This window comes from Amphiprion ocellaris, chromosome 9, assembly GCF_022539595.1.
Source record: "Amphiprion ocellaris isolate individual 3 ecotype Okinawa chromosome 9, ASM2253959v1, whole genome shotgun sequence".
In the NCBI taxonomy this organism is placed as follows: Eukaryota; Metazoa; Chordata; class Actinopteri; family Pomacentridae; genus Amphiprion; species Amphiprion ocellaris.
The window spans coordinates 16,646,347-16,660,682 of record NC_072774.1 but is presented as its reverse complement, the minus strand read 5'-3'; the positions used below and the strand labels follow the sequence as shown (position 1 = coordinate 16,660,682).

Genomic DNA, 14,336 nt, shown 5'->3' with positions numbered 1-14,336 from the left:
CAAATAAAATCCAGTGTAGGACTATAGTTTAAGACCATACAGTATTGGATAACAGCATTTTCAAAGAATATCGGTGTCTGTATTTGCCTTCAAAAACCCAGAGAGCTTCTCAGCAAACACCTTCAACAAGGTCAGAAGTAGAGTCGACAGAGTACAGTGTTGGGTTACAAATGAGTCATTTTTATTTTTTTAGTGCAACATCACAACAAACAATTTTCACATGAGGTATTCAAAGGGATTTTTCTTTAGTTGTTGATACAAAATGTCCCACCATGATTGACGTTTAAAGTGTTGTGTATCTTTTTTTAAAGCCTTTGGTTGGTTAGCCACATTCATTAGTAAGTCTAACACATGGACAAGAATGGCACGATAAAGCATGGTGGGCCGAGTCCAAGCTGAGGAAACCCAGACTCAGTCAAATACTTCCCTCAGCTCTTCCCCATTTAAAGCTTTTTGTATGGATTTCATTAATTCCTACTTACAACAGTGGGATCGAACAGTATTTCAACTACACTAAACATTTTGGAAAAAACGGGTGGGAAGGGGTGGCTTACAAATGTGGAAAAATAGCTTCTGTCTCCTTTGACCTTTTTTATTTTGGGATGAACGCTTGATTCTTGGGCTTTTTCTATTACAGCAAGTCGCATGATTCTAGTTTTCAGAAAACAAGGAATAGGCAACGTTGATTACAGCAAGATCCTCCTTGCTTGGATTGTCACCTCCTTCTTTTTTGGTCTTGAAAATGATTTTATTTATATACAGAACATGGATCAATGGGACACTCTAGCATACTGGACTTCAGCTTTGGCTGGATGGGAGGCCTCGTTCGGCTCCTGTTACAGATTGATTCCAGCACATTTGGTTTGGAGTAAAAGGCATGAAGAAGAGATGGATGGACAGACAAGATAGATAGATAGACAGACACCCTGACAGGATGGATTCTTTGGTTAAGGAATATCTTTGCCACACAACATCTCACACAGTTGAGGTAGATGGGTAAAGTCTTCATGTACACACACGGGAAAAGGTGGGGACAGACAGGGGGACACTGGAGTTTACAAAGTCCAAAGACTTCCATCTGAAGACACTGCCTCATGTCAGTTTCTCAGTTCCAGCTCAACATAATACTGTTTTATGCAACATAAATAATTAGCACGCGGAACCCCACTGGTGCTTTTTGAATCCTCTGAGTGCTACGGTAGCTCTGATAGGAAACTGCTAAAACTACCTATGATACATACTGATTCAGCAGTTACCCATTAATCTTTGGTTGTTTCTTTTGGTTTAAACATCATCAAAAAAAAAGTTAGGTTTTTTTTTTTGCCTTTTTTCTATTTTTTTAATTCTGAAAGTATATATTAGCTTTCAGTTCTGCTATTATTTACGTGCTCCTCAGAATTGCTCTGCAACGGCCTCAGCTGCCAGGCTTGTCTCTGGGTCAAGTTTCTAGAAAAGTCACTAGGGGGTGCCGCAGGCTAAAATGGCAATGTGGATCACCTGCAGCAGCCAACTGGATTCACTCCTCCCTCCCGCCTCCCCTCTGTACAGAAAAGGAAGAGCCTCCCTGCTTGACATGGAGCAGAAGGTGGCTCAATACAAAAAGCTCCGTCTCCATTTTAGGCTCCCAGTCAGAGAGACAAAGAGAAACCTGAAAGGTGTCACCTCAGCTTTGATACAATGACAGTGGTGAGCAGGGGTCGGCAGAAGAGTCTTCAAGCTCTTTCATTTTTTATATTTTTTCACCCTTGTACAGACTCAACCACACATCCCCACCACCGCCCCCTTCGCTCTCAGCATGCTTACAATTGTTGCTCATTAAAGTTTAATTCAGCTCCATGCCCCACTACTCTAACACCTCCTGTTCCTCAAACAACCCCCCTCGCACACCACTACCACCTTCCTCATTCTGGATGATTCAGCCTCCTCTCTGATCTCCCCCCGCCCCCTTTGAATGCCCCCTAAAGCCCACAGGTCTGGCCAAGAGCGGACCCCAGACCAGATACCCAGAGAGGAGACGGTATGAAAAAAGCCTCCCCTTTGAAGTCCGCGAAAAAGTCGATGGCCTCTTTCATGACCGCCTGTCTTTCAAGTGCACGCTGTGAAGGGGGCCCCGGCAATCCGCCCCTTCCAACGTTAAAGACAGAGAAAGAGAGAAAATGAGACAGAGAGAGAGTGAGGGTGGAAAACTGCCAAGCTAGCCTTGCCACTCTTTGGCAGCATTTACACAGGGGTCAGAGAATGAGATCTTGGGTGACTTTCTCCTGATTTAGGCATCCAGCACACAACGCTGGAAAATCAAATCACTTGCGCTGTGCAAATTGCTGGGGGAACCATTGAGGACCTGGAACAAATGAGATGAGGAATGAACCCTTAGACTCTTGGAAGGCCGTGGACATAGCCCACAAACCTGAGGCGTCGCAGTCAAATTAGAGCTCTCTCCAGATCAGAAACCAACCGGAAGTACCCCTCAAATCCAGGGACAAACCATAGGTACATGAACCTAAGATCCCCTGAAGATGAGGAATGGTATAAGAACCCTATAAGACCAAGAACAAACTCCAAGACCTTCAGAACCCAGGGAACAGAAGTCCAATATCCTCAGAAGATGGACCAACACATTAAGAACCTCAGAAAACTGAGAGTGAACCCTAAGAACCTTCTTGGAACTGAGACAACTGGCAGAAGGGTTTGGCATATGGAGGATGGTGAGATCACACTGAGTTGAACATAGAAGTGTCTGCACTACACTGGGGAGGGCGTTAGGTGAGGGAGATAGAAGTGTCACAACCATGCATTTCCCCCAGCAGACACACAGTACGCATGTTTGCATGTGACCCTGAAGGATTCAACTTTGGACAGCACTTCAAGTGGGTCCCCAGACACTTAACACACTCCGCCACATGGCATTGGTCTAAACACAACTTTACAAGCAACTTGTGAGCCTATGGGATGCCACATCATCTTTGTCATTATTATTATTGTTATTATTCATAGTATTATTCATTATAAATATTATCACAACATTCAAACAAGCTTTGGCCTTGGCGTTAAGAGCTGACAGCAGAGACATTTGCAAGAGTAAAGAATTTCCCCATTATTCTACAAAAAACAAAGAAAACAAAACAAAAATAAAGGCCAGGCCTTAAAGATAGAGAGATACGTAACATCACTGGGTGGGTCGGGCTGGATTGGGTTTGGGATAGGGATACTGGGTTTAGGGATTCAGGCCGTACATTCAGGGAGGCAATGTTAATCTTTGGTATTACGATGGGATTCTACAGCTAAAAGTGCCCATCAGAAAAAGTCTTCAGTTTCACACAGACATACAGAGCAGTGTTAAATAAATACTTACAGTATATAGATAGCATAAATAAATAACCAAATAAATAGAGAGAAAAAACAAAAGGGAAAACAATAAATACACAAATGCAGTAATAAATACGTTGATCAGATCAGTAATTGCATTTGAAAGGTTCTTGGTTTGATTTATCTATTGGCTATAAGGAGGCATGTTAAAGCCTTTCCTTTGTGGACCAAAAAAATGACCTTGTACGTCAGCAGGGCTGAAACAAACTGCCCTGCACTTCCAACGTGTTTCTATAAATAGAGCGATGTGCTTGAAATCTGTACAAAAAGGGCGGAAAGAATCACATTCCTCCATTTTCTAGACATCTGTAAAAAAAGATTTCATAATGGAGCAGAGGTGTGTACAGTTATTTGGAAATGAGTGAAAAAAAATACTACAATGTCACTATACATTGTGTCAGGTGTACCTCTTCTCCATGGAGCCTTTGTGTTCAAAGGATGTTTGTCATTTTTCTCTTTTTTTGGCTTGATTTTGAGTCAAAAAATGGCTGTGGAGCTTTCACTTGGAAGCTCAGTGAGAGTCTTAAAGCTAGACGGTTGCACCAACAAGTCTGTTTTTGCGTCCTATTTGTGTTTATTGATTCTGTCCTGGCATACAGCGAGATGCACTGTGGTTCCCCCTTGAAAACTCTGATTCATTCAAGGTGGAACCTTCTTGACAAAAATACAGGAATGGCTCCTGTTGATGGTAAATGATTGAGAGCTGGGAGTCATGGACGCTACAGAACCATCCTGATAATTCCAGGCTCCGAGCTAGGAGCAACGCCATACAGTCCTGGGAACCATTGCCATGGAAACACATGCTAAGAAAGAGGAATTAGGTTCTTCAGAAAAAAATGGAAATTAAAAAAGTCTTTTCTTCCTCTTTCACCTTGATTCTTGAGGAAAAAATAGGGCTATAAGAACATTGGGGGAGGATTAACGTCTTTGGATGATGGCGAACACTTTTGATTAAGAAGTTACACAATGGAGCTCTCTGGATGTGAGCAAACGGCACCTCTTGATTCTTCACGTTTGCAGAGATGAGAATAAATTTGAAGGTACACCAAAATATGCTTCCTCCTGATTTGTAATACCCTCATTATCTCTAATCTACATAATCAAAATAATGTAATGAGATGGTGTCTATGTAAGGGTGTGACTCTTCTTTGAGTCAAATACTCTTTCCACCCTTGACTATACAAGCAGGGCCTCACACCCTGCAATCATATCACTCTAGGCATCGCTCCCCTTCCATTTCAAGGGAGCAATCAACTTTGGTTTGGGAAAATGCTTCATCTTCATAAAATCATCTATATTAGCTGGCTCCGTCGCTCCTTCTGATAACGAGGAGGACATTTATTACGGCTGATCTCTGCCTAGACCAGTCTATGTGCCCCCTTGCTCCCTCAGTGCCCTCCCCTCCGCACCTCCTCGGCGGGTCCATCATCACGCCGTGCTGCAGGACACTGCGGAGGAGGAAACACTGGAGCCCGAGGAACCGGTGGAGGAGGGACGGCCCTCATCTGCCCACTTGTTGAGGTTGCGTCGGCGGGCGTTCATGAAGAAGTTGCTGACTGTTGAGAGCTCCAGGCCCAGCTGCTGGGAGATGGTGACCTGCAGCTCTTTGGTCGGGCGGTGGTTCTCCCTGAAGATGGCCATGAGCGTACGTCGCTGCAGGTCCGTGAACACCAGCCGAGTGCGCTTCGGGCCCTGGTTGCGCTCCAGTTTGCTCTGCTCCTGCTCCTTACGCTTGCAAGCTGCAGGCAGATGGATAAAAGATAAATTTAAAAAAAAGGAAAGGGGGAAACAGGGTAGATAACAGACTGGCTGGCTAACTAGGACAAATGGATTAAGCTGAGGGAAAGTGGATTTGTTGAAAGAAAACAGATTAGCTAAGCAACTCTGATTAGTTAAAAGAGATGAATCAGCAACTTGTTTCATTGTGCAGTAAAGGAATCAAGATGTTCAACCTAGCACATCTTATTGCCAGTCAGCTGCTGTAGGCTGCCTGGAGAGAAAAAACTCCATCCAGGCCAAAGCTCTGACGTTTTTCATCATGGTTTTCATTATTCTCTTTAATTACTTTTTGGAAGACCGTCTATATTTTTACATAGATCTGGCCTGGAGACAAAGTGCAAAATATGGTGTCGTCATTCACTTACAATTTCTATGTCTTCCAAAAAATAATCAAATTCAAAAACATAAACAGATGCGTAGCAAAGTTGTTGCTTTTTTGGCAAAATGACTCTAGTACTAGTCCTTTTCAGGTACAATATTTAACTTTTTTTATTCTCTGTCTTGCGCTACAATGGAATTATTGCCTTTTTACAGTACTACCGCAACTTATTTGTTGTTAAATTACAGTACACGCTGGTTTTAGCTCATTTATGTCTGTTTTACCTGTAAACTGCAATCAGAGAAAGAAGAGAAAATAATAGAGACAATCCAGAAACATTAAGGGAATCATTCATGTGCAAATTAGCGAGACATATTAGCTGTACAAAAGAAAGAATAATGTTTTTTTTTCATTTAATCATAGAAGATGCTACATTTTAGTCAGACCTTAGTTAAAATTCATATATCTCTATGTGTTGTCCTCAGAGGATAGAAACATTCATTATTTCTTAGCTCAGTGTCAAAGCGGTCCATTTTCAAACTGGTGAAGTGTTCACAGAGGTGATGAAGCCTTCTGGTAATTTGTTTTTCATTCTTTTCTATTTTTTTTATACATCAGTCTTGCGTACACCAACCACAAATTAAAAAAAAATAAAAATAAAAAACCAGGGTCTGGGTTAAACACCACTGTAGCCGCGGCAGCCCGCCCAATTATATAATCAATACTTGCTCATGAAAAAGTCTGAAATTTAAAAAAATAATAAAATAAAATTACCCTACACACTAAAAAAGAGCTGGATTTTGCTCAGTGAGGAAGAAAAATAGCCTGATGTGTGTGGGTTGAGCTCAGATCCATTTTGAGAATCAGACAAGCATTTTGAATTCAGGCTGCATGTTCCTCTGCATATCCATCGCTGAACCTTTCACCTCTAACACGCTGTAATTCTGTATTTACAGGAAACACAACACCAACCTCTGCCTTTGTGTACCGAGCCAACTTCTCCTCCCCTCCTCTCCCCGCCCTGCTCTTCCTCTCTATCCATCTCCCTCCACTTCCTCTCTTTCCCTTTCCCTTAGTGGACACTTCAACATCATTAGTTTCTCATAAAAGTCATTTACATGTGGCGGCAGTGAGTGAGTAATAATCACTTTAGGGGGAACTAATTTATTTTCTATTAAAGGCGGGTTACGTCAGGGGTGAGTGAAACAAGCAGAGTCGGCATTGCCCAGGGTGTTTAGAAGCCTTAAGTGGACTAAAACATATTTGGGAGAGTCGTGCAATTACCTAAATGCACACTTTTAAGAGGTTTCAATCAGCACTGCGGTTGTTGGGAGACTGTTTTGCTGATGGTATCAAATGCGTTTCTAAGTGTAAGCACTGGTGTATGTGCACACAACACAGCGGGACATGCACACCAACACACACACACACACATAAATACACACACGTGGATGGATTAGTGCCTGCACTGGACTCTTAGTGTGTTTTCTTGTTTTAGTTTATTACTGTGATTTTTGTGTGTTGTTGCACGTATTAACGTGATAATTTGACTTTAAACTATTCTTTTAATTAGTATGGGGTTAAATAGCAGCCTGAAATGTTGATGACATTTTGCAGACCTTCAGAATAAAATGCTGGCATGGCTCCTTGAGCAAGAAAGATTATTATGGACAGATTATTCCAACCTGTTTTCAAATTATTCTAGCAATTTTATATTGACTGGTTTTGAAAGGAAGAGAAATGACACTTTTTTTTGTGGAGACTGGCTGAAATAATCTTGCAGCTGGCAGTTTTTTTCCACTCGTGTTAAGAAAACAGAAAAAAAATAGAGTGCATTGCTCCATTATTGACAAAAATGACTTGATTAGATGGAGATATCAGGTAGCAATAACCTTGAAATCCTATATTTCAAACCTTAACATGCGCTCAGACACAATCCAACTCACACCAGCTCACAAACATACATTATAGAAAGCACAGATGCTGCCTTTTGCTCTCACAACAGCACTGACACGTTCAATTGATTGGCTTACAGCTTCCCATTGAGAAACATCTCACACAGCAGAGCGGTTGTTGATGTTTACTGTATGACCGGCTTCTTCGCTCCTCAAACTCACGGCGGCAAATTTCTCTCATTAGCAGAGCGCTCGAGAAATAAGTGTGACCTTACTGTCGTCTTTTTCCACCTGCCATCGCAACAACAACATCAGACCCAGGTCCAAGAGCTGCGTGTGCATGTACTCGGCATCGCTTTGCTTTGATTGCTCTGACATCCAGCTGAGTTTCTGAAACTTAAGTACTCAACTGGACATGAATAAATCTCCCCGTGAACATTCTGCTCTAAAATCATTATCTGAAGGAAATGTTTTGACTCGGGGATGCACTCTTGTCAACTTGAGATTACAGGGGCCTGTTAGCTTTTAGGCATCCAAAGCTCGTTTGCATTTCTGAGAGTTATCGAACCACGTCTCATTAAAATCTGAACAGGCCGAGATGTCAGCGGCATGTCAATATCACCACAAGTGAAATAATTTTTTTTTTTTGCTCCAAATGCTACATTTTTTGCGGGTGTTACACCATCCCCACCATCAATATTTCTGTGTTGGGAGTTGGGAGGTGGGCTGTAGCTACAGAAGGTATATACAGTGGTGCACTCTCAGCTCATGTAGTAATGAAAGGAATGACATGATAGTGCTGGCTAGCTTGCTTGTAGCGTGGATTTATGGCTTGTTGGAGGAGTCGCGGTGTCCTCACGGTCTCCTCCTCCTCCTCGCCTCCATCCCATCCTCAGCTCGCTCCCTTACTGACGATCATAACGCCGACCATTAAGTAAATGCTTCCTTATGCTGTAATCATGTGTAAAAGGCTCACAATTACCATGCTATAAATCCCCGGCACCGGGGCTACTCCTGGAGACATAAATATTCCCCTATAGGCTTCTTATGATCGTGGGAACAGCCCCTAATCATGATGTATGCCCCTGTCTCGTGTTGCTGAAACGTGATCGAAAGCCCTTTCCCTACCCCCCGGCGTCTCAACCTACACCCCCCCACCCCACCCCCCCTCCCAGCCAGAACCCACCCCACCCCACCCCTCGCTCTCCCTCCCTCCCTGTCCTCTCCCCCCCCATCCACCTCAGCCCCAGCCCACCCCCTGCTGATTTCTTGGGCCAGGGGCTGATAGAAATTATTGATTAAATCTGTGCAGCTCAGACTCCTCGACCCACAGAGGCTGGTTAACCCCTTCAGCGCCGGAGTAGGGGGGTGTGGGGGAGCTGCAAGAGTCAGATAAAAACAAAAAAAACAAACAAAAAAAACCCCACACAATAATAAAAACAACAACCCCATTTAGCTTGATGCTGCACGGCTCTAAGGCCGCGTCGCCCTGCTTGCGATTCCTGATATGCAAATGGAATCGGCTTTGACCTTTGAGCCTCGCGAGCTGAATGTGAACTGTACGCAGTGAGAGGTGGACAAGGCTTTGTGGCTTTCATTACTGTGGGGGTGGTGCAGGCACTGGAGTCGACACGTAAACCGCATTGACCTTTCTTATTCATTTAGACCTTTAGTCAAGGGCTTCGGCCATCATCTTTAAAGTTATAGTCTCTGATCCCCTCCTCCTCGACTTTAAGTGTCAGAGCACGGCTGTGTGGTCTTTATCCTGCCTTCTTCTCCGACTAAATCCTGATTGCCTCCTCCACAGCCTGAGGTTGGTCTGGAGATGCATCTCATATACAGTGCAGTAATCCATAGAGCACACACACACACACACTCACACAAACAAGATACTGCAGATAAATCCAAGGGATCACCTCCTCCATGTTTAGCAAAATGTCTCTGCAGAAAGATGTTATTTGAAAAGACAAAATGGCAGCAACTACATTCCATAATTACTCTTCGTCGAGCTTCGGTGAGAGCTCTGCATAGCCCTCTACAGAAAAGACATAGTTATGGAAATAACACAGCGCTTCTAGCTGACACTAAAGGGTCTTCTATGTATTTAAGCGAGTGCTGCATTAAGGAGGATCATCTTAAAACTTGAGGCGTGAAGCAGAGAGCACTTGAGCTATCTTCAGACTGGGGAGCACAGGGCACCGCGCATTCTAATTCCAGTCTCGATTTGCCGATGCGGCCGAGGTGTGTGTGGGCAAAGCGTGCTGCTCTTTCCCATGGAAATCAATAGAGGCTTGTAATTAAACAAAAGGGGGTTGGCCAGGGGGGGAAAAAAACACAACAACCCCCTTCGGAAAGTAGGTTATGTAGAAAAGTGCAGAGCTGTCCAAATTGTGGCTTTGCCAAGAACTAAATATGCAATTTCAGAGTGTGTGGGAGCAGAGAGAGAGAGCAGCATTGTCAAACATTAGCACACTTCTCTGTGTAGGGACTTCAATTTTTTATGAGTCTGATTGATCGGTGCTCGGACTTGGCGCGCTGACTCGTTAAAAATAACGTTTGTGTTTGTAAAGATGAAGAAACAAGGATGCTGCGAATAAAGAAAGAATGATTGATGATTAGAAATCTGCTCCAAGGAACAAAGGGCTGTTTAATCACGGTGACGGCTGCACAGAAAAAAGGTGTTTTTGCATACAAACCATTCACACGTCGCAAGATTGGATTAATCAAAACAACACTGCAGTCAAATCACAGAACAAACCCCCGAGATAAGTCATCTTTAGATAAGAGGTCTGCTTGTGATTGCTGTAACGTTTTGCTGAATGGAGGATGTACACATGTGCTCTCAGAGTTGAACAATCAAAGATCAATAATTGTGAAGGGATTGCAAGAGTGCACAATCATTACCTATGAACCCTATTGTGTTGCTGGGCTTAATCAGTCGAGCTGCTGACAGAGAGCGAAAAGCAGTGATCAACTGTGCAGGCTCACACATGTACAGCTCACAGACCCCCGCAGTGAGCAGACCACTGTCACATCCACACACACACACACACACACACACACACACACACACACACACTCGTCTATGCTCGTCTCATATTACCCTGTTCACTTGGATCTCTTTCTGTGCTCCGTGTATCAGATGGGCCCTTGGTCCCTGTGGAGGGACAACACTGTAACACGGCACTGTACAGCGTGCTGTCGTGTCTTCAATCCACATCCCCAAAGAATATTAAATGTCAAGCAGCAGATTACAATGTGCCTTTCAAAAAAAACAAAAAAGAAAATCTTTACCCTGTAAAATCTGTATAAACACCACTAGGCCTGCAAATGATTTATTTTTTTTTTTTGGCTATTGATTCATTTCTTTTTAATATTTGTCAAATTATTTGTGTATGTAAAGTTTATAAAATGTCAGAAAATAGTTGGAAAAAAATGCAAAAAGCACTTTTCTTAGCTCATGGTGATGTTTTTAAATTGCTAGTTTTGTCTCTCTCCCTAAAAATGTATCAAGTTCTCACATTTTCAGAAGCTGGAAGAATCTAATGTTCACCTTAGTTTTGCTTAATGAAAAAATTTTATGAAAAATTTCACAACCGACTAATCGATTCAGCAGTTCCAGCTCCAGATAAATCTCATCTTTCCTAGATATGAGGAATCTCACCAACCTGAACGTGCTGCCTCCAAGCTGAGCAACATTTGTATTTAGCCTCGCAGTAATTGCCTCAGTGACGACGTTGATAAAAGACGTCTGGCAAACGCTCAAGTCTAATTTGCATCAGCTACCTTGCCAAGTCAACTTCAGTCAGGCGCTGAGCAGATACAAATCACTGCTCAAATTAATCAATCGCTCCAGAATGGCATATCTGCACAAATTATTTTGTGGGCTCAAAAGCGATTAAATTGCCAACCGCTGCTCACGCTGATCTTCATGGTTCATTTAAGAGGAGGGCAAATGTCTGTGGCTTTTTTTATTGTAGCTACTGTATAAATCAATAGGAGCTGTTTGGAAGCAAAGTAAACAAAGGAACGGCACATATGGCCCTTTCTTGCTCAAACTGTCCTCAATGTGCTGCTAAGTTCTGATTATCCCGGCTGATGAGACAATAGACACAACGGTGGTAAATTCACAGTGGTGTGAAGAAGGGAAACATCAGTGTGATGCTTTTGCTTTTCCTCATGTATCAACCTGAGCTGCATACTGATTGCTGGAGAGGAGAATTTTTTGGAAGACACAGAGAAAGGAGGTGTTTGGGGAAAACAAGGAGAGAGAACGTGTGTGTTTTTGTGGTTTCTGTGCGAGTGTGTATATGTGTACATGTGTGAGGCAAAGAGAGAGCAAAGCCAGATCTTACCCTCCAGCCGGAGCGAGGCCATTCTTTGAAACTCGGGTTCCTGGAGCCAGCGGGACATCCTCTTAAAGGTCTCGCGGCCGGACTTGAGCTTGCCCCAGGGCTTGGGGTTCCTCAGGAGGTCAGACAGTGTGCCCTGTGACCTACACAGAACCCTCTCAGCAAAGATGGCCTGAGGGATGCTGTACCTCTTCAGCTCGGTGATGATCCTCTGGGCCACGTCCCTGGTGTTGATCTCCTCCCCGGTGCCGCCTCCGCTGACTTGTGAGCCTGGCAGCATGCCCTCGCCAGGCGAGGACGAGGCGGACGATGAGGAGTGCAGGTGCTCGCCCATCTTGGCGGCCTGCTGGCTCGGGTGATGGTGGGGCTGGTAATGCTGGCTGTAGATGTGTGGGTGGTGGCCCGGGGCGTGCTGGTGAGCCTCCATTTTATTCAGTTGATGCCCCACTGACACATCGCCTCCTCCAAGGCCTGGTGGTGACATTTCTCGGCCGAAATCCGTTGTCCTGCAGAAGAGGCTCCCCCCATGGACGTCGTAGCCGCCGTGGAGCATCTGACTGCCATTGCCATTGGGGCTGTTGCCCAGACTGCCATAGCCGTGCATGGTGGAGCCCAAGCCTGAACCTGTGGAGGGGGGCGACAGGCTTTGGGACATGGCCAGTTCCTTCCCATATGGGTTGTAGAAGTTGGTGCTGAGGCCTCGGTCCTCACGCATGAGGGTGAAGCTGCCAATGACGTTGCTGACCGGGAGGCAGGGGTGATGGTGATGGTGGTGGTGGTGGAACTTGTCGTCGAAGGGCTGCAGGGGGGTCAGGGTGGTGTAGGTGCTGCCAGAGCTGGACGGGGAGTCGCCACTGTAGCCCAGTGCCGACATGGAGTGGTCGAAACCCGGGGGACGGGGCTCAGGTTCCAGAGACATGGAGGAGCCCCCGAGGGAAGGCCTGGGGAAAGCAGCTGAAAGGTCCCGCGAGTGCAGCATCGCCCTGCCGTCCTGGCTGTGGGCCAGATCAGAGTGGCTGTGGAGGGACATCTCCCCTAGACTCCCATCCATCTTCAATTTCAGCAAATAAATGAGTATTTCTTGCTTCCCTGTGCTGTTGCTCTTCTTCTTGTTATTGTTGTTCAACAGCCAGGCTAACAGTCTGGAAGGTCTCTTGTTACACCAGACTATGGATTTATTGATTTGTGAATTAATTGATTTCCGGGCTTATGGGGTGTCTAATTAATTATCTGATAACGTTAAGTACTGTCTTCAAACTCCCTCAAACTCCCAGAAAACCAGTTTGCAACGGCATCAGGAGCTTGAACTGTGGGTTTTATTCGCACTTGTGCATCAGCGCTCTGGCTTGTCTCTTTGGTGCTCAGCTGTGTCTTCGGCCAGGAGCCTCGCTTTTGTGCCTGCGTGAGACAAGACAAGCGCTGTTATTCCCTGTGTTTAAACTTTCATCCGCACAGAGACAGGAAACAGCCGAATAACGTGTGTCTGCTCATTCTATAACCAATAATTCACACTCAAGCACCCAAAACAGCAACAATGAAAGAGGCACTCGGGCGATTTTGCCAACACACATCCCGCGGAACACACGAGAAAACACCGAGATCAGTGTTTTAATCACTTCATGCTGAGCTCATCTTGGATAATAACTGGGATTTTTGTGGTTCTTACGCAAAGTTATGAATGCAGAAGCAGCGCGCATGCGAGACGCAGCGAATTACCGGTGCGTTTGCCTATTTGCTCCACATGCACGGTGCGTTTACTAACTACCAAACATGATGGCGATCCGGACACAGCATCAGCAGCAGGAGCAGCTTTCGCAGGAGATCCGGAAAAAAAAATCTCTTACCTTTATGATCCACTTCTCAGTGCGCGTCCGCGGCTGTTGTCCGTCCTGTGCATCTCTCCGATTGTGTCGCCGAGCAGCCCTGCAGATTCACGCAATTGGTCCGCTGCGCCCCGGGGTGCTACATTCACCAAAACCAGATTGAAAAAAAAAGGAAAAAAAAAACATCTGCGGTTACAGACGACCCTCTCTCGTGCTCTTCGTTATCCCCTTGTTTTTTTTCCTCTCTCTCTCTCTCTCTCTCCCTCCAGTCTTTGTTTTGCACTCCAAAAAATCTCCGGGTCTAGCCTGGTTTTTTTGGCGTGTGTGTGTGTTGCTCTCCACTAGCAGCTCTCCTCTTTTTCTTTCATTATCTCGTGAGATTTTCCTCCTCCTCCTCCCCTTCCCTCTGCCTGCCACTTCATCGATCTCACCACCAACTCTTTCTCCTTCTCCTCCTCCTCCTCCCCCTCCCCCTCCTCCCCCCTTTTGCTCACATTGACTCTCTGCTTTCAGTGCGTCACGGCCTTAAAAATCTGACAGATGTGCGATGAAATTCCTACTCCAATTAACCCTTTCTCTCCGGGGTGGGGTGGTGATGGCGGTGGGGAGGAGGGGGGGAGAAAGGAGGGAGGGAGAGGGTGGGAGGTGTGGGTGGAAGGTGGAAGGGATGCTCCCTTTTCTCATAACCCCACAGGTTAAAGCCTTTCCTCCAGCCGATCGCATGCACAACTTATGAATTATGTGCGCACATCCTGGTCATTGGTGCTGCGCTCGGCTGTTTATCGTGTCTGATCAATAGATT

The 14,336-nt window shown here is 45.0% G+C and overlaps 1 protein-coding gene across 1 annotated transcript; it reads right to left on the bottom strand.

Moving 5' to 3' along the window:
• Positions 1 to 165: 165 nt before the first annotated feature.
• onecutl (one cut domain, family member, like) lies at positions 166 to 13,988 on the bottom strand. The gene is made up of 3 exons (XM_023274931.3): positions 13,556 to 13,988; positions 11,715 to 13,109; positions 166 to 5,105 (listed from the first exon to the last, which is right to left on the bottom strand). Exons 2-3 carry the CDS (start codon positions 12,760 to 12,762, stop codon positions 4,795 to 4,797), a joined length of 1,359 nt encoding a protein of 452 aa, XP_023130699.1. The 5' UTR covers positions 12,763 to 13,109; positions 13,556 to 13,988; the 3' UTR covers positions 166 to 4,794.
• Between the last annotated feature and the right edge of the window lie 348 nt (positions 13,989 to 14,336).

Excerpts from the sequence above, each read along its gene's own strand:
- onecutl (XM_023274931.3), bottom strand. The coding sequence starts at position 12,762 with ATGGATGGGAGTCTAGGGGAGATGTCCCTCCACAGCCACTCTGATCTG. Across the intron at positions 5,106-11,714 it reads GGCCTCGCTCCGGCTGGAGG|CTTGCAAGCGTAAGGAGCAG; the intron begins GTAAGATCTGGC and ends ATCTGCCTGCAG.